This window comes from Anopheles coustani, chromosome 3 (assembly GCF_943734705.1).
Source record: "Anopheles coustani chromosome 3, idAnoCousDA_361_x.2, whole genome shotgun sequence".
NCBI classification, from domain to species: domain Eukaryota; kingdom Metazoa; phylum Arthropoda; class Insecta; order Diptera; family Culicidae; genus Anopheles; species Anopheles coustani.
In genome coordinates this window covers 58737890-58760664 of record NC_071288.1, presented here as the reverse complement: position 1 = coordinate 58760664, position 22775 = coordinate 58737890, and the positions used below count along the sequence as shown (strand labels likewise).

Sequence of the window (22775 nt, the reverse complement as noted above, 5' to 3'; positions counted from 1 at the left end):
TTTATCTGGTATCAGACATAATTTAAAGCGAAAGTTGATTTGTTGATGCGATATTGATATAATAATATCGATTATAAAAAAAAAAAAACAGATGAATGCTCCGAACCGATCCAACTTTCTGTTTCAAGCCGTACATTTTTATCTTTGAGACTGTTAGTGTTTGGTAGCTAAAATAAGAGGCCTACAATTTTCTCGCAGGAACGCGTGCTGAAAAGCATGTGGTACACAAATATTGTTGTTCGGGCAATTTTCCACCATCACGCATATGCTCCCGGCAAGGTAGCTCCCCATAATCGGATTACATGTATGAACAAAGTTCTATTGAACCACCAACGGAAGCGAGTCTCTCGATTTTAATCACGGTTGATTGAACCTTTTCCTAGCGTGGCTACAGAATTCATGGCTTAAGCGGTGCAACCTTAACTGGATTCGGAAGTCAGAGGTGTTTGAGAAAATCATGGAAGCTCTGGGAGCGCGTGCTCGGTTGGAGCCAGCGATTCTCTGCGATCCATCTCTTACCTCACATATCCAGCACTCGCACTCACGGGGAGCGTATTTTTGTTTCCCCTCAATGTAATACCATTGCGCATTGTCTCACCCACCCGACCATGATTGTGTGCTTGTTGTATGTGCAGGCATCAGCCGCAGCATCGCCATCACAATTCGCATATTCAATTGTATGCTGCCGAGTGCGGGTGTGCGCACGTGAACCACAAGAAGAGGAAAGAAAAGATCGTCGGGTTTAATTTGCAGCGTGAATTTTTGAAAGCAACACGTTTGCCTCTTGCAATCCCCCATTTCGCGCCACGTGCGTATCTTCCACTTGGCCTACCGCATTTCCTTGGTGCTCGGTGTGTGTTTTCATCTAACGAACATTTGTCTGATTTTTCTTTAAAGAAGTCCGCAGCAAATCGGTCCAAAATGTTGTAATAACGATAAATCATTGTCAGGACCATACTGTTCGGAGACTCGGACGACCACCGGCGAGTAATGAATCCCGGCATTGATCAGCTTCCAACGAACTTCCCGGAGAAAAGGGTTTGAAATTGAAAAACAAAAAGTCTATCAATCACTTACGCAGCACTTCCTCATGGTGAGCGGCCCTCCCGTTTCGCTAATCTGCTCACTTTGACGAATTATTCAACACTAAGCTGCAGGAGAAACTCTACGTTTTGCAACAGCAAAATCGCCCGTTTGATCTGTTCCGCTGTTGAAGTGCCGTCTGTCCCCCAGGTCACTCGGAAATCATCACTTGCAAAACGATGCTCACTTCCATCAAAATGCTGATAGCAACAATCCACCACACCACATGCAATCGGTGTACTTCCGGTAGCACCCGAAAACCATCGAGATATCGCCGTCGAAACCGGGTTCGTCGCCTATGCACCTTTGGATGATGTCTTTCGAATTCAACAATTCCCTGCGCAGGGAAAGACGGTAGCACTTTAACGATTGTTTTGCAAGCGCAAAGCTATCCACATGAGGTGATACGAAAAACAAAATAAAAAACGTTTTCTTCCACACACTCTCTTAACATTCACAGAGCCTCACAACAGCACACTGGTTCCAAACATTTGCCCTCTGTCAGCACGCTCCACGATCCGCACTCGTTTACCGCCAAGACGGTACTGAATTTAAAAGAAAGAAATGTTTACTATAAAATCTTTTCTCCACCTGACGCCGGTCGAGTCTCCACCCGACCGCGCGGCCTGCAAAACCCACAGTTTGTTTTTTAGTTTTTTTGCGGAATTTCTTCACTCTGCGCCGCCATCTCACACACCATCGCGCGCCACACTACTCAAGAGACTCCAAAGTGGTCCTCGCTCCGTCTCCCCTTCTTCCCCACGGCACCAACCACCGTCAAGAGTCGAGCATATGTATATACAAGCTATGCTCTCATGCGCTCATGCGCTCGGATGCAATCATCGATGCTTTCTTTCTCACACACTTCAGGCTCCCCACTCCAGCGAGGGGCTGAAGGAAGCCACCCGATGGCGGCTCCCAGCGCACGCCGTTGACAGTTTGTTCCGTATTTTGAACTCCGCGCGGACCCGTGTGGACCCGCGTGAAGCCCGGAAAGCCAGGAACGATCGAAAGGAAAGCGAAAGTTCCGCCCGGGGAATCGCTTTAAATGACCCAACTTTATTCGTCATTTGTTATGAAAATTAGCAGCGCCCCGAGCCGACGCCGTCGGATGAGGTTTGCGGCGGGATATCCGCCAAAACGGTGGGTGATTCAGTTGAGATTTCGATCTAGATTGTCCTGTTGGCTGAGGGAAACGAAGCAAACGGTGAGAGACACGCGAGCGTTGGCCAATGGTCTCTGCTAACGATCGATAAAAATCTTCTGGATGGTAGCGATAAAATCTTCTAAGCTGTACCCTTAGAGCTGCCAATTATGTCACGAGAAAAATAAGAAATAAATATCGCTTTCATTTACAAAAAAGGTTTATTGAGAGGTTTTTTCTCCTATTCATTCTATTAAAGATATTACATAGCACTCATACTGTACCTAGCTTATTATTTTATACAAGAAATACTTCCAGTATATTTATGGCACATACAATTCAATTCAATCTTAATATTAAGTAAATATTATTCTAACATAAGTGAAATGTAATAAATGACGTAATTCCAAAAAATAATGATGAACCATAATGCTAAAGATTTTTTTTTCTACTAATCTAAAATATAGATAAGATTAGATTTTTTAAAGGTTTTTTAAAATGAAATTTGATGTACACTAAAAACTCGACCAATACTGGAACCTCTCCATGGTTCTTCTTCTTCTTCTTCTTCTTTTTGGCGTAACGACCTTGTTGGTCATGCCTGCCCCGTTAAGGACTTACGAGACTTTTTTTACCCTATGTGTACGTGGATAGTCAGTCCTCTCTCGTACAGAGAAGGGTCAACGTTCTCGGTTGGGATTCGAACCCACGCCGTCGAGGTGGTGACCCCGGCGCTCATGGGTCGATTTTCTAACCGGCGCTACCGCTCGGCTGTCGCAGACCTCCACTACATGGTTCTAATAAAAATTAATCTCAATCCGCGTATGTTTGTATCCCTGACCACTACTTTAATCCAGTAACAGAGACATGTGTCAGGGTTTATTAATAAAAATATAAAGAATACAGGGTTAATGCAGCACGAAGGAATCGATGAAATATCAATAATTCAAATATGCCAAAATTGTAACTATCAAATAAGACCTCTCAAAATTACTAAATATCCTAAAATAGAAAGTCATGCTCAGAACTGGATTTCGACCGGTGCATTCTGGAAGTTTTTTAAAAGTTTTGTCGTAAAGAGTGAAAGCATAACTTTACAATACGCGTAAAAACTTAACTGTCAAGTACAGCGTAAAAAATATCATACTTTTCTCCAACACCTTCTTAACCGAGCATCACCGGGGCGTCAAGCTAGTGTTTGATAGAATGTAAATACACGTTATTATCATTCTCAAGATTTATTTAATGTTTTTTTGTTGAACAAAGCAAGAAATAGGTTATGTATTTCTAGTCGTGGAATATTTTGCTTGAAACTCTTTTATCATTACATAGCACTAGAGTGATGTAATTCAGATTCAGATTCATGATTCTGAATGATTCTTTGCGTTTTAGGTTTTCATGAATCTTTTAATGATAGAATCCCAAAAATTGATCAACTGCCAAACTGATGAGTAAAGAATGGCTAAAGGGACTTTATTTAAATTGTCATTGTCGCATGATCCACGCAATTGTAAGAATCATGGAGATGCGTGAAAGATCCATGAAAGATTCATGAAGATTCATTAACGTTTCCAGATTCGAATCCTTAAAGATTCATCAATCCATCTGAAGGAATCTTAGGTGAAAATCTTTACATGGCTAACAGTTAAGGACGTTTATGTCAATCGCAGCATTATTGTTTTCAATTATGTGTGTTACATAGTTTGAAAACAAATGTAGAACAGTGATTCGATTTTCCGGACTAAGCCCGCCTCATGTTGGAAAACAAAGACTATCGAATGAGGACACTCGTTTTGCCAGTAGTTGGAAAATTTATTACAAGTATATCGTTGAACAAAGCAAGAAATTCATTATGCATTTTTAGTTGCCCCACGCAATGTCTAAAACTATCTTGTAATTAAACCTACATAAAACAATAAAGATAGACCAAACCCCTCACTTATCTTTTTCCTATGTTGGCTGTATTTGAAAAATACGAAAAGAGTTTTCAGAGCTTAAAAGATGAGGATGAGTTGTTAAAAAAATGCCTTGACCTAGCTTCTTGGCACGATGTCATTGGCTTCCGGATAAGGCCAAATACCGTCCGGCAACCAGGAAACGGTGTCTTTGAACCAACATCCAACCTCTAAACGGCTGTAATAGCCCCGGTAATGGATCGACCGGCGGCAACCATTGCTCGGCTGCCCTATTCCACCTCCGCGCCATCGTCACCCCGTCGATGCTCATCTGCAGCGGGGCACAAGACCAAGAGGTTCGTACGTAGTGTTTCATTACCATTATTTCTTCATCGGATGGCTATCGTTTCGAGCCGCACTTTACCCAGTTCGCTCGATCGGCTTCTCGCGCCTTCTTGTCCTACTGAACGTGGCCGGCAGTGGTTTGGCGTTACTGCTCTTCCATATCTCCTCATAATCATGGCACTACATTTGTTATTAGCTCTTGTAACGGTTTTGCCGAAGAAACACGGATCGCAAAAGGTACCGGAGGGCCTCTTACGAGATTACTCAACGTTTGTTCCTGAAGCGAAACACAAAAACAAATTCTCACCGAAACAAGTGAAAACAAATAAAGCCAAAAAACACAATCACACGTGCCAGCCAACAGTTTCCCGCGATATCTTGATGAAATCAAACGAGTGTAAAAGAATAAAACGACCCCTTTTTGTCATTCGCAATAATAGATTTTGGACGCATAATGGGAAAAATATGATCGCACTTGGCAGAAAGCTAAGCCATTGCTTTGCAGTCCGCCACAACAACAAGGCGTTTAATTAAAGATTTTCAAATAGATGTAGCATATTGTTCCTCATTGCCGAATGGTTTGAATGGAAATAAAAACAAACGGTGATGGATGGAACGCGCCAAACAGGCTGCTGTTAATTTGCATACCAAACGGATAGTTGATTTGATTGTTTGCTGGAAAATTCAACATCCACCGAGTGCCGTACCGTGTTGGCCGGATGGTTCCAGCCCTAGGACTGTTCGGTGTGAAAACGGAAAACGGAAGCCCCAAAATGCGCTAGCCGGGGTGTTTTTTTTTTTTCTAGCATGTTGGAAGAAGAAAAACACCCATCGCCAAAACGATCACCACCAACAATGGACCGATAGTGCTCGGCAGGTTGAGTTTAATGGCGCGAAGCGAAAGTCGATGATTAATATCAAAAATGGAACCCCGGTTCGATCGCAACCGGTTGAAGTGATCGAATTCGATCCAGCCCATTGGCTCAGTACCGTCGAGCTTCGGCTCATGGATGGGTAACATGATGGAAACACACCAACATAAACCTTGCAAACATTCGCAACATTAAAATAAAAAACATAGCCCAAGAGAACGCCGGGCAACCAGCGGGCACAGAAGAAGTGAAATCAAATGGTGATGGCTGATATTCACTTTTCATTCACGGCAAACGGGAACCGATCGAACAACGACTTCCTAGTCGTCATTGACGCTGACCATAATCGATAGCATCGTCGCGATGCACCGCTTGCGTTACCGTTGTTTGGGTGGGTCGACAGCATGATGCGGCCCACGATGCCACTCCGGGACTGTATTTCGAACACCTGGAACTGTTCCGTCTTTTGCAACATTCATGGATTGATATGTCTTAGGTATTACGCGTAGCTGCTGCATTCGATTTTCCTACAGAAGCTTTAACTTTAATGTAGAGTTTGCGAATTATGTTCAATCAGTTGAATTTCATCTCATAAACTTTTTGAAATTTTATTATTTTTTTTATACATTATAACAAGAATTAAAAAACTATTTTGAACAAAATTTCGAAGAGTATTTCATTAGATTATTTGTCCAATATCTGCTATTCCACTATCTTCGTGATAAAAACGGCCTCGTTAATTCAGTGAACCTTTCAACTCTGCCATTCGATGCTACGACCGCACTATCGGTAATACTTTTTGCTGGTATTGTTCGTGCGAACTTAATGGACGGAGAAATTATATACACCCAAAGCTGCGCATAATACAACCGAGACAATTGTACAGACATCGGGCATGGGTTTGCATACTGCATCGCAAAACGACACGCCCGCCATTCCTGTGGAGACGCCTAAACATCCAAACACTTGCTGCACACCAAACGTCGAATGAAGCGTAGACGGTGAGAAACATGCAAAATGCATGCTGGAACAAACAGTTCCGATCTCACGATAGATGAACGTGCCGAACGGGCGATGAAAGGGAAACGATTAACGTAACAAACACAACGCTCGGCTGTAAGTATGCGGCTAAACGGAATTACTTAACGTAAACTATTGGACTGTCAAACCTCTGGAAAAACAATTATCAATTTCTAATACTGAGTAAAATATCTAATATTGAGTAAAAATTACATTTTAATGATTTCTCACCTACGGCTGGCGAAAAGTATTGTGATGTTTAAATAATTTAAGAAAAAATAACGAAAAAAATGTTAAGCTGAAAAGGTACCCAAGGAAAAACATATTGCCGACTGACACGCAAACAGAGTTATTTTCCCATCTCTTTGAAGCTCCTGTTTTTAATTTTTCTCCCTTATTAATTCCAAGCGAACTAATGAAATGTGTCACTTACAAGCTGTACTTCCTTCCTTCCTTCCTTTCTTTCTCACTTGATAGTTTAATTGTGAAAAAAAAGATCCAATGCCATGATGAAATTTGCATAATCAAGCAACCGAATATCGGAAATACCATCCGATGTATCCGCCTCGAGCAGCCTTGCATCCGTTGGAAGGAAGTTCGATCGGAAAAGGAGTTTACTTCCATTCGCAGTTCGCCAAAGCGACCAGAGCCGGAAGAAAACGTGTATGTGCAGAAAGTCTTACCAGTAAGTGTCGCAACCACATGCAAGTGCGGCTTATCGCATAAGGAACATCCAGTACGAGGGAAGTGGGACCGATACCCGCTGCTCGTACACAAGAAAGTTGTCTAACCGGATCATAGGAACCGGTGAAAATGCAATAACCTACACCGAAACCGGCCTCCAGGCTTAAAAAGCGAGAGTCTTCGACCATCACCGTTGCCATACGGCCGGTACGGGCGTCGACGGAACGGCTCGCAGGCTTTGGGCGATCCTCGAAACTGAAGCCTTCAAGCTATGAGACCGCGAAGCACCCGTTGTGCTTTTCGCTCCGAACCGTTTTCGTTTTCGTTTACAGTCTGCAGCCCTACCCATTTACCGTTGGCTTGTTTTCTTGCTGGCTGAAGGCGGCGGTCAGAGACTGCTGGCCGCGACTTTAAAGGTTAATGTCACCGATTGTGCCGTCGGAGGGCGGCCACCTTGCAGCAAAAGAAAAAACATGTCCACGTAGACGCAATTGATTAACGCTGACAAGCCGTCGAAATGTAATGAGGTGACAGGTTCGACGCAACCGGGGGGCCTCATCTGGTCACTGGATGAAAGAGTCCACGGCTCGCCAGTGCAGCACCTCCGCTGTCAAGGATGTTATAAGATTTCCTTTTTTGCTGCTGCTGCTGCTGCTTCTGCTCTTGGTAAGCACTTTCTGTTTTCATTTGCCTTTGTTCAGCGCGTTCACCTACACTTGCGAGTGGAAAACAGATCGTGGAGCTATCAACGGTTTGGGATTTTTTGCAGCACCAAACTCGCAAAGTGTCTGCACCGAATAACCTTGCAGAGCCTTTCGTCACCTTAAGAACACGCCAGCTGACAAATGCTGTTGCCTCTAGTTGAATAGCAGAAAATAGTTTGCACTGAAACCTGATCGAAAAGTACAACCGGACCCCGGATCCAACAGATCAGTCCATTACGTAAGTGCAACCCAATAACGACCGCAAGAAAGTGCGTGCTGCACACATGCCAGCTCGCTGCACTGCAGGCAAAATCTGCATATGATGCATCGGCACGCAGTGTGCACGCGTTATGGATGCGCCTCGAGCTACCGGACGCGAGGGTATAAGAAGAGGAATCGCAGAAATGGCGCGCATAGGCCGCGTCAGAGGAGAAAACGCAGCCATCGTCGCATGTTGTCATTGGCGGTTCCCGTGGTGGCATTCAAAACTCGTAGTTACAGTCGTGCAGAAAATAAGTCAACAGGGAAAGCAAACAAGGGTGTGATGTTTTCCGTTGCAATGAGACCATTCAAAATTGAGTACCAGTGCTGTGCTTAGTCTAAATTACCTTGGAAAACGAAAAGGCTTTACTAGAATTAAAGGGGCCGTAAGTTCATTTCAATTAACATCTCATCGTAGAACGCATAATTTTAAATTAACTAAAGAAAAACGCATATGTCGTGTCCATGGTTATTTAAATGTTAAACGATATTAAAAAGATAATTTCTAAGAAACTATACAAATTGTAGTACTACTCTCTGCATTGATTCTTCGCAAAATATTCCATGTTAACTGGTTATTTAATCTTTGAATATGTTGCTAACCTTCTTCATCTTTCTTTTTCAATGGCCGTGCGTAAGACTCCAGTCACACACCTACGACTTCTGGCTAAATGTCCTCGATCTATCACCGCGCTATGAGCACCGCCGTTTCCTTGTCTATATACGTAAAGTAAATCAATGATTGTTACTAAAGCTACAGTTGTTTTGCGCTTAATAGAGTCGAATGAATCCAGGACAGAGCTAGGATGTTTGAATGAGCTGCTACCATAATGGCAGACTACCCAGTCTTAGCATTTACAATGTGACAAACAGAAATCTGGATAACTGAAAACAGGGCAGCCGTCCGGTTATACGATCAATTTTAGAGCACTGATGATTGTTTATCACGCCTACATTGTGAACCTGCCTACGAAATATGTGCAAAAAGACCGTCAATTAAATTGACACCAAGCGGGGCAATGAACAATAGAGTTGCAAAGGCCAGAATTTTGTCAACCGACTGCTCATTTTGCAGTTGTCCGGATTTTCGTTGATCCCACTGTAGGTCTTATGAACAAAAATGTTTGTACTTTCCCTTAAAGTTTTTGAATATGAAATGTCAACTTTCAATCGTTATTTTAAAACGCTATCCAATAATTTATAGTTAATTATAAACAATAAGAATGATTGTTCTACAATGGCTTACCTCTCCGATGGACTACCACTGCTAGTGACTACACTTACAAGTCTCTTCGTCACGCACTGTAGACCAAGGTACATGCGTACCGGAATGCCCAGCTCATCATCCCGATATGGTAGTCTAATCGCGGAAGCACTGCACACTCTACCCGGGAGCCGGTTTGTTTCACTTTTAATGAGACCTACTCACATATAATTTGCGACGGTCCTCCGTATGCGGTTCCAGCCGGACCGGACAACCAGGAACAAATCGGTAACGACGTTCCGCGAAGCCCATTTCTTCCAATTGCCTTGCGAGCCGCTGAATCGCACCACTCCAGAAGGACGTGACTGTGGATGATGCACCAGAAATGGAGCCTCTAACGTTGGGTCAAACATTGTTGAGGAGCACACTGTGCACTCATGGTGAGAAACTAATCGTAAACAAATAAACAAACCACACGATTGGACAGACAAAATCACATCGGATCGCCACTCGAGGTTCACGGTGGCGTCGAGCATGGCGTATGCGTCGGCCTCTGTCTGCTTCGTCCAGCGAAGAGGAGGGTTACCAAATCTCGCACCGACACCGTGCCGAGCCGATCAGGTCGATCAATTGACGTAACCGGTCGATTGAAAAATCATATCATCTCGCCACTGGAGCAAAGCAATTGGGCCTCGGCGCTGTTTGCCCAGCGAACGAGCACAATGGGGCTCACGAGCAGCGATCTCTGGAAGCGTCGGTGTAAGTAATACTTATCAAAATAAACCGCATCGCTACCGGCCTGGACTAGGGCCAGCTGTGCCAGCATGTGCCGCTCGGATCATCGTGTACCATAATTTGCAATTGGTCAGATGGTTCCATCGGCGGATCAATGGGCGATACGCTCTCAAACAACCTTTGCGGCACTCATAACTATTTCTTCTTCTACCTTGACTCCTTCTCGTTTTATCCACCGATCACCGCAAGATTTGATCTGTAGCACGTACAGTAAATATTCACGGTGGATGCTTTTCGACGTGCTTCTGTTGATGATTCGCGGTTTATAGTGTACAGTGGGTCGCTGGGATGAAACGAGATGGTCTCCTGTCAACTGAATAGAAATTGTTTGTGTGAGTATTTCAGTTTTCAGCGGACATTTCTCGCCTTTCTGGGACACGGCCGTATCGAAGCGCCACAAATGGGACCCAAGGACGAGAAAAACGATTATGGGAATCTATCACTCAGCCTGCAAATGCATAACACTTCCGCTATTATGCATGCTAGCCAAGTAAATCGCTTTCTTCGTCATCGGTTGACATGACCCATTTCCTTTCTGACATTCGTGGGAAGCTCTTTTTGTCGGCAGCATTGAATGCCATATCTCAGACATTCGTTCATATGATTGCCATATCTCAGACCATTTTTCTCACAGATTTGCATGTCTTGTTGTGCTATGAATTATGAGTTGCTTTTTTAGAAGTTGAAGTTTTATCTAAGATCTGCTTAAAATAAATAGGGGGATTCACCCATCGGTGACCTAAATGTAATGATACAAATAATTTTTTTTCTCTCCTCAATATTTATAATACCAATATATTTTACACTTTTTTGTTACCTTATGATTAGATGAAACATCTTCATAATCACAAAAACCGTTTCACGACGTACCTATCTTTAACGATCTTATAGGAAAATTCTGTATTCTGAAGCGGTATTTGGTGTAGCACATTCTTATATTTTTAAAATTTAGAATGTCTAATAGCAAAGCCAGTTTATATTGAATTTTATATATCTTATACGTATATGTAATTTCGCGTTTAAGAAAGCCCGCGATAAGGCCTAATGATAGGGAGGAAATGTCCTAAGAACAAAAATGTCAGTTTGAGCATGTGGGCTCTAACAATACGGCAACGTCCGTCATACCTTAATAAATAAATAAAATAAAACTTCGCGTTTTCGATTCATTGTATTCAGCTCACCGTTATCAAAATGTTAATACTAATTTGGAAAAGTTGCGCAAATTGTATTTTTTTTTTTTATTTCTACGAATATTGGCTTATCGTCCGCAGCCTTCATTCGGTCGTTAGGACACTTCTATAACTGTTGCTATGCCTTGGTGTATAACCAATATTTTTGTAGTAGATATAAAATTGCTGTATATTTGCGTGTATAATCCGTTTCCATCCAATATTACGGCTTCGGAAAGAAGAGGTGTTTGTTTACACGGGATTTCCTACTTTATATTTATTGTATACCAATTGTTGTTTCTCTTTCATCAATATCATTCGTAGGACAATAATTAATTTTAATTTTCTACAGTATAACTTGGCATAAATGAGTTACAAACAATTTAAAAGGATTGTACAAAAGCAAAAAAACCAGAATGGCAAGTAGAATTCTTAATTTAATGAAAAGGGATGTTCAATAATTGTAATGTTATTTAAAAATTGTTGGGTTGGTTTATACAAGATTGATGTTAAAGACACAAAATTCCGGTTTCAAAAAAAATGTAACACAGATTACTATTAGTTTAATAAAACCAACAAACAACTGAAACCATCTATGTTGTAAATGAGTCTAGGGCAACAAGTTTGAACCATTTCCTTACTGCCGATCCGATGCGTTTGAATGGAAATCAATTTACGATGACTTCCTTAATGCCATCCTTAGTTGGTCGTATCATCCCTACCAGATACGGCCAAACCTCTACAAGGAATATCGTGTTAAATTGTCGGTATGCTTTAAGATGCAGCAGGGGAACGCGGTGCGACGGGAACGAGAAAGGCAATTTCCGGAGAGCCTTCCGTGCAAATCGCTGCATAAATAAAATAATTGAAGCAACCAAACATGTGCGTATGCCATAATTTCGATGCCGGCGCTACCTGGAGCAGTCTTTCATACGAACCCGACCAACCGCCATCGATAGCAGTCAATGTAGCCAACATTGATTACGTATGGCGACCGCGACGCTTTGCGCTGATCGTATCGCAGCTGGGTGCTTTTTCCTAGGTGTACCACCGTGCGTGCGTGCTCAATGCCACCGTGCAAGTATCCTGATGGCCGAAGATGTCATGCCGCGTAGGATTGTGCCGATTGCGTAATCCAGGAGTGGGCAATCGAAAAGTGTGCAATGTCTTCCAATTTCATCTTCATTGCTGCATTAAAGGGAAAACATGATGCTAAAACATGATACATGTCATTCATGTGGTAGTGAATGTCAAACTGAGGAACCCATGCATCAGGTTAGCCACCCCTGGCGTAATGGATCCGGTGTCATGCAGGAAGGCCATACTTCCGATTTTGCGATGCACAGGAACCTTGCATTTCCAACCGTTTTCGCGCGACGAAGGTGACACTGAAACGATTATCGAATACGCGAAGGGAAAATGATACAACCATCAGCAGGTGACGAGGAAAACGGGGAAAGTTATGAACATTAATGCTATCGATCGATGGGGCCTCGCGATCGACACGTGGAGAGTGGACGAGACTGACACACTGATGAGCGTCATCGGCCGCCAAGGGACACGGCGTCCGATCTCTAGGAAGTCTGATCTGAATGCTAAATTGGAATGTGCGCCATAGGGCTCGCGGCGGGCATTGATGCGCATTTAGCGCTCACCTCGGCCGACCTCCGCTTCAATGGACGGGCAACAATTATGTGTCGTGATGAAATGCACAAGGGAGAGAAGATGCTCGAGCTGCCCGCCGGCACTAAACGGCCACTTGATCGCTTGATGGTCGGTTTTGGATGATTGTTTTGATGATCGCGCGCCACCAACGAGCCCCGGCAAATGCTCTTGGCGCACAATGTTACTTTCGCCGATGAGGACCGTACACAATGGCCGCGGTAACCGAAACGCCATGGCGACGCGGCTGATCGGTTCATCAGATCGGTTCGGAATCGATGGCACGCTCCGGGGAAGCGCTCAGAGGGCGCGCGCAGCGGTGGCTTGCACCTTGGCTGGCGCCCGGCTGGAAGTCAACGATTTCGAGCCAAAATGTGTTAATAAATTGTTTTCTATAATCTTCCACTTTTCCCGCCCGGCGTGAGACACATTACGCGGCAAGGTAGTTATTGGGGGGATCTAAGGCGTCATTAATGTTCGATTATTAGATAACCATGCTGTTGACTTACTGAACTGTTTGTTTTGCTCCGTCGCGAAAGGTGTCCGAAGAGCACTTCTTGTTATTTCTTTTGCGCACGCAGACAACAGCAAGGGGCTTTCCTTGCTTCAATAGCATTTTGAAAACGTCGATCTCATCCATTGATCATCCGATCAAACAATTGTATCGCCATTATAGCATTTACATTTATTTGTAAACAATCTATCCCGTTGAGTGTAACTGAATAGACTTTTAGTTAAATATGATGTCATGAGCAGAAAAATCGATTACATCAATTAATTCGAAATGCAACATGCAAGATTGATTTGAAAAAAAACGTAATTACAATACTTATTTGCAATAAGGTTTTGTTTCTAAGATTATTTTAAAATTCAGCATAAACAAAACAATATTAACTGTACAAGACTAAATAATTAATGACAAATTTGCCAAATAAGAATGGGATATCAAATAAGATTTGATATATACCAGGATTGTTGCTTATCTGAAATAATACATACAGTGGCGGATTTAACTATGCGCGGACTAAGTGGTCGTGGGGCGGCCCGAGCTCGCAAGGGGCCCCGAAATATACTTAAACAAATATTCTATAGAATACAAACACATACAAATACAACAAATATTCTACAGTATACTTGAACAAATATTGTTAGAATTCATCAACTTTCCCTAATGATCGACAGGTGAGGAAACGAAATGGAATGGGCTAAATCTAACAATAAAGAGTAATTTTACTGTATCCTATAGAAATTAATGCTTAGAATCATAACGATATAATATCATGATAGTCCTCTGTACAATTAGAGTAGAAGTTTAACGAAAGAAAAACATTATATAGCTAACGAATTGGAAACAAGAGTGTATTTGCTTCAAAACAACAAGGTTTAGAACGAATAATCATTATTCGTCAAAACACTTTTCGTTAAATAGGAAATTTTATTCTTCTCTTAACTTCGATTACAGTTGTTAGTAAAAAGAGAAGAAATTGGTACAAAATCATATTTTCTTAACAACTAATTGTAGAACGAAAACCAAGAAAATTTGCAGGATCACGTATATCAGCGATCAGACTAAAGCTTTTAATAAGCTTTCGAAACCCCGTTAGATAAGCTTAAAGCTTTTCGCTCTTTCTTTTATGGGATCGTTCCCGGTCTCTGTGATGTTTTTATGGCGTGAAAAGCTCAATCTATGTCAGTTGTAAAATTCCGCAACTTAGTTCTCGTTCTCGTATTTTGAAACTGTTCAAGATGGTTCCAAGAAGGAAAATGATTTCAATCCATATTTCAGCGATTGTACACACTTGTTATTTAAAACTAGACAAGTTGACTCAAAATACTAATAAATGGACTTGAAAATGAATGAAATATTTTTGGAGTTTTTGCGTTTCCAAAACATGTTGACCAAAAGAGTGATTATGGAAACCCAAAATAGACGCGCAATGTAAGGACGATGGACTTCAAACTATAGTGCAGAAACGATGAGATGAAAGGCAGATTTGTACACCAAAAAACTTGTTTGAGTTCGGAGCAACATTTCTTTCAACGTGTTCAATTTCTGCATACACTTGTGACTTTAATATGCATCTGCATGTTTATTCGCTTAGTAACAACAGAAAATAAATAGTACAAAATATAACAAATCCAGTCTAATGAAAAACATATGCGCTCAGTTGGTGCTTCTTCTTCCTTATCCAAAACATATTGTCTAGCCAGTAACCAACACAACACCCTACGAAGCCCTCATTTATGATTCTCTTTGTTTAGCGGAACTCCATGCTCGTCAATTTCCACCGATGGCACTAGTGGCGGCTTGAATCCTCCGTACTCGATGCGCAAGCTCTTGCCGTAGCTGGGACTGCGACGGAACTTCACGTCGCTCTTTACCGCCCAATGATCCTCTAGCAGCGGTGTTGGTCCCACATAATCATCCTTTACGATGGGTTGATGATGGACATATCCGAAGTTTCCTGAAACATTTTTATAGTTAAAATTCATTAACTCCGGCCACAGTTACGCGTGGATGTATTCTATACCTGCATACGTTTCCCCAGTGTATGGAATTCCATAGATCGGTTGCGACTTTTCTGGTGCATAGTGTGTCTGGAAGTTCAGATGATTTCCATCCACCAACACCGGGTTCGAAACCGAGGCGCCGAAATGCAAATCATTCTTGGGATGGTGATGATGGTTCGTATGGTAAACCGCATGCTGCCCAGGCATCTCTACTATGGACACCTTAGGATGATGATGTGATTTGGGGAAGAAGTGGTCGACAAAGTGTTTTTTCTTTTGCGCCAAGAACTTGCCCAAATCGAAATGCTCGTGGTGCACCGTCTTGATGATGGAATGCGTCGGTTTGGGCTCGTGAACCGGAAGTGCGATATACTTCTCGACGGGATACGGAATCGGGATGCCCACGGGCACCTCCACTGGATAGTGCACCGGAACCTGCACCGGGACCTCTACCGGCACCTGTACCGGGTAAGGACGATCGACGATTTTCTCCACAATCTTCTCCACCGGGTAGGGACGGTCGACAATTTTCTCCACCGCATACGGCACCGGACGATCGACGAATTTTTCGACAACCCGTTCGACGGCCACTGGCACCGGAACCTGCACGTGCTTCTCGACAACCCGCTCGACCTCGACCGGCCGATCGACCAGCTTTTCGACCACCTTCTCCACTTGAACCTCCACCGGATACGGTCGATCGACAATTTTCTCCACCGGATACGGCCGATCGATGTACCGTGCCACCTCAACCGGCACCGGCTTTTCGACAATCTTCTCGACGGTAACCGGCCGATCGACAACCTGCGTCACCGGGTAGGGAACCTGCACCTCTTGGGTGACAATCTTCTCCACCTGCACCGGCTTCTCGACGATCTTCTCGACCGGCACGTGCACGGTCACCTTTTTCTCCACCGGAACAGGTCGATCGACGTAGTGCGTATGATGGACGGGCTTTTCGACGATCCGCTCCACCGGCACCGCCACCGGAACCGGCTTCTCCACGAACACCGGCTGCTGTACGATGCGTTCTACCGGTTTTTCGATGAACACCGGTTGCTTTACGATCCGATCGACAGGTTTCTCGACGTACACCGGCTGCTTGACGATCCGCTCCACCGGTTTCTCCACGTACACCGGTTGCTTCACGATGCGATCGACCTGTTTCTCCACGTACACTGGCTGATGGATGATCTTCGTCCGCGCCCCGTACTGACGTTGGTTCGGTTTTTCCTGTTCGATCAGAATGTTCTTGATGTTGAGGCTCTTCTGGACTTCCACCACGGTCCGTTCCTTCGGAGCCACTGTCACGCCACCGTCCACACAGTCGTCGTCCGGACGTGACCTGTCCGCATTGGATAGCCGCAATCCCGCTTGAATTGGTGCCAGATATCGTGACGATACCGGTTTCGGAGTCACTCCACCACCCACACCCACCGGGAGTGGGCGTGCCGTGGTCGAGACCAGCTTCTCCGACGAAGGTCCTACCGCTTTGTACCTCGTACTCAGGCGGGCCGCAGTTGATCCTCGAACGCGCGTCACCGTCACTGGTTTGATCGTGGTGACTTCCTGCTTGGTGATCAGCACACCATGCTCCTTTCCATCATCGTCGCACGGTTCCGCCGGTTTGCTGGCCAAGATTGTCGTCTCCTTCAGAAACTGACCGTTGTTATGGTCGTCCGATTCGCCCAGAATTTCCACATTGATTTGTTTGAACGGTGACCGATCTTGCAATCCGTTTACCGAGTGTAAGGTGCGCACACCACCAGACTCGGCCGTGTCACTATCGCCAACAACGATCGGTTGGTCGGCCAAACTACCCGGTTGTGCCAGGCTGTTCTGTACACGCTGGCTTTCGCTTGGAACGCTGTCTTCCGCCTTGTCGCTTACGTTGAAGGCGGTTTCTACTCGCTCCGTAACAGCACCTTCCTGTGCGTTGTTGATGTCCACCACATCCTCGTTACTGACCAAATTCTGCGTGCTCGATACCAACTTTTGGATGCCAACCGCGTCCACATCCACCTTCCCACGGTTAACGCCCTCCAGCGCTTCCTCCGTTTCTTCCTGCTTCGAATCGATCGGCTCCTGTTCCTGGCCCAACGGTGTTCCGATCGACGGTTGCACTAACGTAACGAGCTGGATTGGAACCGCATTGGGGCTGTACACAATCTGTCCGGATACTGGATCGTTTCCGGAAATGCTGTATCTGAAAGGAGAATAAAACTGAAATTGGTTAACACTGTCCAATATAGTTTTGGTATCAAAAACATATACCCATTGACATATTGCTGCCTTGGCTGGTCGACGATGTTATCGGTGTAGTATACGAAATAGTTGCTGCTCGGTGAGTTGTTGATCAGATGCTGATAGCGCACAACGCCGTGCGGTAAGGATTCCGGATGGTAGATCTGGAAAGGTTGGACAGTTGTGAAAGTTGCCACAAAACGCGAAAACGGAAGATACAAAAAGCAAATGCGTTTGGTCCAGCCGTTGGGTCCCGATTTCTTACCTGCTCCGGTGGTAAAATCGTTGGAAGGATGGCCGACTGCGGTGGCTGATCTTGAACGTGCGTCCCATTGCTGACATCGACGTAGGAAGGTGCAGCTCGAGTCTCTATTCGTAAGATGCACGCAAAAACTAATCCCAATGCCACCAGCATCCTGTTTCATTCAGATTCGACCTACAGTAGAATCGATCAAACGGGGGAGAGAAAACAGAGAAATGGCAAGGAATGGTGTAAAAATTGAAAGAAAAGTATAGCAATCAGAAAGTCGCTAGTAGGGCGCTCGGCATGAGTAGGATACGTTGCTAAACACTGGGTACCGTCGAGGCACGATAGGCAAATTATATACCCACCCCACAAGCGTATTCTCGTCCGTCGACGTGAGATCAACCCACGAGGTTAACACTTCAAACATTCCGGACGCCAAAAGTGCTGATCGACAGAGAGACGGAAATTAGCTTCGATTATGTTCACGTACTTGTGCTTTTCTGTACTTTTTGCCGAACATTATCATATCCAACTGCACGGAGCGGTGAAGGAAGAGTCAAATGTTTCCCTGGTGCCAAAGAACAGAAAGGAAAACATGATCGTAGCGAATCGGGCAATCAGACAAATGTTGCCTATGGCTTCCAATCGGTTAGAGAGCACGTAATGAGGTTTATTAGCCGTAAACATAGGCTTGCTAAGCTGCAATGGCTTTTGGACTAAGCGCTAGTCGCTTGAACAACGTGCTTTTTGTCCTTACAATGTAGCGTCGGCGAAGCGAATGTTAAAGTTACCGTGTATCTATGTACAACTATGAAAGAATGTTTAGTTCTAAAAAAATATTTTCACAGTTTTTCCATTAGTATTCTGTATCTAAATAATCAACACAAAGGACACTGTGGAAAGAGTTTGCCATTCTACTGCTAACTGAACATTAGTTCATTAATATCTGCATGAAAATATGAAAGGAATAAAATTTTTTACAATTTTGCATGTCATTGAAATGTAACTTATCTTGCTTATTTTTTATAATACAGCCATCTTTTTCATTTCAGTTTTGTTAAATCCTATTTACATAACTTGTGCTTATTTTTATTCTTTGTACTAGGGTTCTGTTTTATCTTTTCCATCGACAAGTTTTATTCGTATAATCCGTCCATTCGATAGTTATTTGAATTGATTCAACATATTTTTGGGAGAGGCAATTGTCAATATACAGGAATTGCAAGTATCAATTAATCTCGTAAATTTTGACGAACCGTAATGATTCGTTATTCATTTAAACTTCATTTCAATGATTTTTCATTTGATTAAAACTTATGTTTCATCAAAAGTATATGAACTTTCAAAGATACATAGATCATTTGACCAAAAACAATGTCGACCCAACCTCAAGTTTGTTCAGCTACCGTATACTCATTAGTATTTTTCCATATAGATGCGTCGATTTAATCCGATTTACGGTTGCTATGAAAGCAAATCAGTAACTGTTAGAGCAGATCAATCTAGCCATACAAACAACTCCATAAATCTAAACAAAAATTGTCTGTCCTACCTTTTCGTTTCTTACGTTCTGGATTATGTAGGAAACAGTTATACATCTGATCGATGGACATTGAGTAGCATAACAAACCGATTCCGATCCAAATTGAGAAGAAGTTTAACGCAAATCAAACGTTATTCATCCATCCATCAATCCGCCCCGCGATCGGAAAGAGATTCAAACTAAGTGGCCGTGGAAAGTTTTTGAAATATTAAAAACGTTTTAAATCCCTGAACCACCTGAACATTAAAAAATCAAAAATTGCTACTTATTTGAATAAGCGCTTCTATGACGTGCCAAAAATGATTGGAATTGTTAACTTTTATTTTGAACCAATTTGTTTAAACATTTGCTGGGAAACGATTTTCCACCTCTGGCTAAGCCAAAACAAAAATAAATTGGCGACACAATCGTCGATAGCGAGGTAAAACTACGTTTCCATTTCCTTGGTCCAAAAACGGAAAATCACCGTAAAACAATCCGATCGCGCTGCGTCCATCTGTTACCACCGATTTCCGGAACTGGTAACACGGAGGCGCCAACATTTTGCAATCACGTTACACAAACGGAACGGGCTTACGCACCGCTAAAGCCGCTGGGACACTTTCCCTTCGCCGACCTCCGGGGACCTTAGTCGGACTCGGGAGAGCCGAACTCGTGAGATTTCGCTCCTCGATAACGAGCACATCGTTTGCAAGCGCACATCAGCGAAGGATGACAAGCGCCCAAAAAAGGGATTTCGTGTCGGTCTGATAGGCGGAGTCGGAGTTGGAGGTAAAAAAAAAGGGGAAAAAACGGTCCCAACCATGAAGATCCCCCGCCATTCTTCACAGCGTGAGCATGAGTGGATGTCTGGCCAATTAGTCTGGTCGTTTGCCGGGTCGGTCGTTAGCGAAAGTGGTAGAAATGACCTATCAAAAGCATCCCCGAAAACGTACCCGTTCGATGGGAACATGTCCGTGTCACATAGGAAAGTTTTGTCCAAAGCCACAAGAAGCATCTAAAAATTAGGTTCATTCTTTTTTGTTTTTTTTTCATTCATACAGACTTTACAACAAAGTAAGAAGATGCCCTTATCACAAATTTTAAAAACTATGTCTGATGCTCCCCAGACTGATCCGTTTTGTTGGATTAAATTGTTCGCAATTGAACGAAATTTCTATTCATTGCTAGTGAATTTATCAAAAGAAACATCCCCACCGCGCAGGTCTTTCATATAACCTATTCCCCAGCTCAAAACAACTTTCACCAAATGCTGCGCCTGCAGCTGACACGAAATCGATTAGTGCACAATAAATTGCATGCAAAATCTTTCTGCAAGGCATTCCGAATTAAGACCGAAATATCCAATCATCTTAACCAGGCCTGTCGCTGCTTGTACCTTTCACGTGGTTGAAGAGATCCCTCGCTGGCACGCTCATAACTTTGTTGCAACCGTCTCGATTGTGTTGTACAAGTGATGGCTTAACAATGGAATGTCTTGGAGGATTTCCTTCTCTTGGATTTCCAACAACTTCATTCAGCGTGACAAGTAAGAAGAGCATCGTTTATTTAAAGGAACATGTTGAGGCATTCGTAATCCTTAAAATAAATTAAAACAGCTAGCTTTCCATTGCGCGGGCACTTCTTGACTATGATCAGTGCCGTTTGTACATTTCATTGCGATGTGTTTCCTGTGACGAACCAAAGGACGCGAGTCGACCAAACTTTCTATCCTCCCGTGAATAAACATAATAATTTATTAAATGGTTATTGGCCGCTTTTTAATTTCGCTGCACACGCTTCATTAACCGTTTTCAAGCCGATGTTTATATCCGGTACCTATCTCGGGACGGACACCTGTACATATTCCTGTCACTGGCACTGGCACCAAGTGCAAGTCGTTAACGTACCCAGCCTGGTCGTTTCCAATTCTCTAGGTGCATTTGTCCATGTTCATGTAGCCTCGGAGTATATTTTTCTCCTGCTTCAGACACCCTCAAACGGCTGGATGAGAATGTTGAAAAGCGACTATCACCCGCCCGTAAAGTCGGCATGGCTAGACCTGCTTTGGCATGGGAGTGCAAATATCAACAGATCATAAAATGCAATAAAACCGAACAGCACCCCGGGGCAAATTTGTAGTTGTCTTCATCGAAGGGCGTCGTTGGCGCTAACGCAAGTCATGGCTTAAGATAGTCGATCCGTAACTATCCTAAGCCATCGTGCTATTGTTCTTAACAGGGAACATCGAAGGAAAAGAGTTGAGCTTTTATACCATGATTATGTTTAACTTACAAGAATGTCTCTGAATTTATGGTGCACAGAACATTGAATGTTCGTGACGATTGGACTTGGTTGGACCTTTAGCACCTCCAGAAAATAAAACGCCTTTCGTTATTCAATGCCACCAAACGCTCACGGAACTGTTTGTACTATCCGATTTATTTGTCTAACGGAAACCGTGTAACACGCGCCATTCGTGCTTACGCAAACGTACTAAAGCCGACGTGAAAAGATAAACACAAACATGGGCCGCCTCCGAAGCTCCAAGACGAAGCGCCCCGCGGCGTGCTTACCGGGACTGACTAGACCCGAAGCCCGGACAAACATCGTTATTTTCTACTACACGCCATTTACTATCCCACCAAAGCACTTTCCGGCCTCCACGAAAAGCTTCCGAGAGATTGTCACAATACTCAACGTAATGCGCGTATAACTTCACGGTAGATAACGTATCTGAGATGAAACAAAGCATTAAAAAAAAATGTTAACCTCAAGAAAAACTATCTGGATTCCGGGGGGAGTTGAAGCTGCAGGACAACACAGCGTTAACCACCCACTTCCAACTGACTCCCTTAACCCTTAATGGCGCAAGATGTTCAAATCGTGAGCGGCAGATAAGAAGAAATAGTACTTTATTAAGCCGAATTAGTAAAAGAAGAGTACTGAAAATTAAGAGAATGAGTATTAAAAACTATAAGAATTGTGTTAGAAAAAACCACAAAATCTTTATGAAAGTTGATTCCTTGAGATGAATAACATTGTAAGCATCAAATAAGCCTTTGACAATTATATTATATTTTTTTCAAAATCGTAACTTGATTTAGACGGGGAAAATAAAAGAAACAATATCAAACAAACGAAATACGAACAGAAAAATTTACAAAAGAGTAATTTTCAACACTAATGATCAGTTTAGTTCAGATATGATATTTTGTTGGGACGTGGATACTATTTAAAATGTCAACATAATAAAAAAAATAATCATAATAACAAATTGTGGTTACGACTTACTTTACGAGTAAATCAAAGTAAATCAAGAAGAAATGTTCAAGTATTCATGAAATATTAAAAATTTCTTGAAAATGGCAGCAGTGAGAAGTTTATTTCCAAACAGAAAACCAATAAATTAA

At 43.2% G+C, this 22775-nt stretch overlaps 1 protein-coding gene across 1 annotated transcript; it reads right to left on the bottom strand.

Annotated features, from left to right (window-relative positions):
- Positions 1–15076: 15076 nt before the first annotated feature.
- LOC131263793 (titin-like) lies at positions 15077–18008 on the bottom strand. Its single transcript, XM_058266054.1, has 4 exons — positions 17859–18008; positions 17624–17757; positions 15370–17555; positions 15077–15303 (listed from the first exon to the last, which is right to left on the bottom strand). Exons 1-4 carry the CDS (start codon positions 18006–18008, stop codon positions 15077–15079), a joined length of 2697 nt encoding a protein of 898 aa, XP_058122037.1.
- Positions 18009–22775: the final 4767 nt, after the last annotated feature.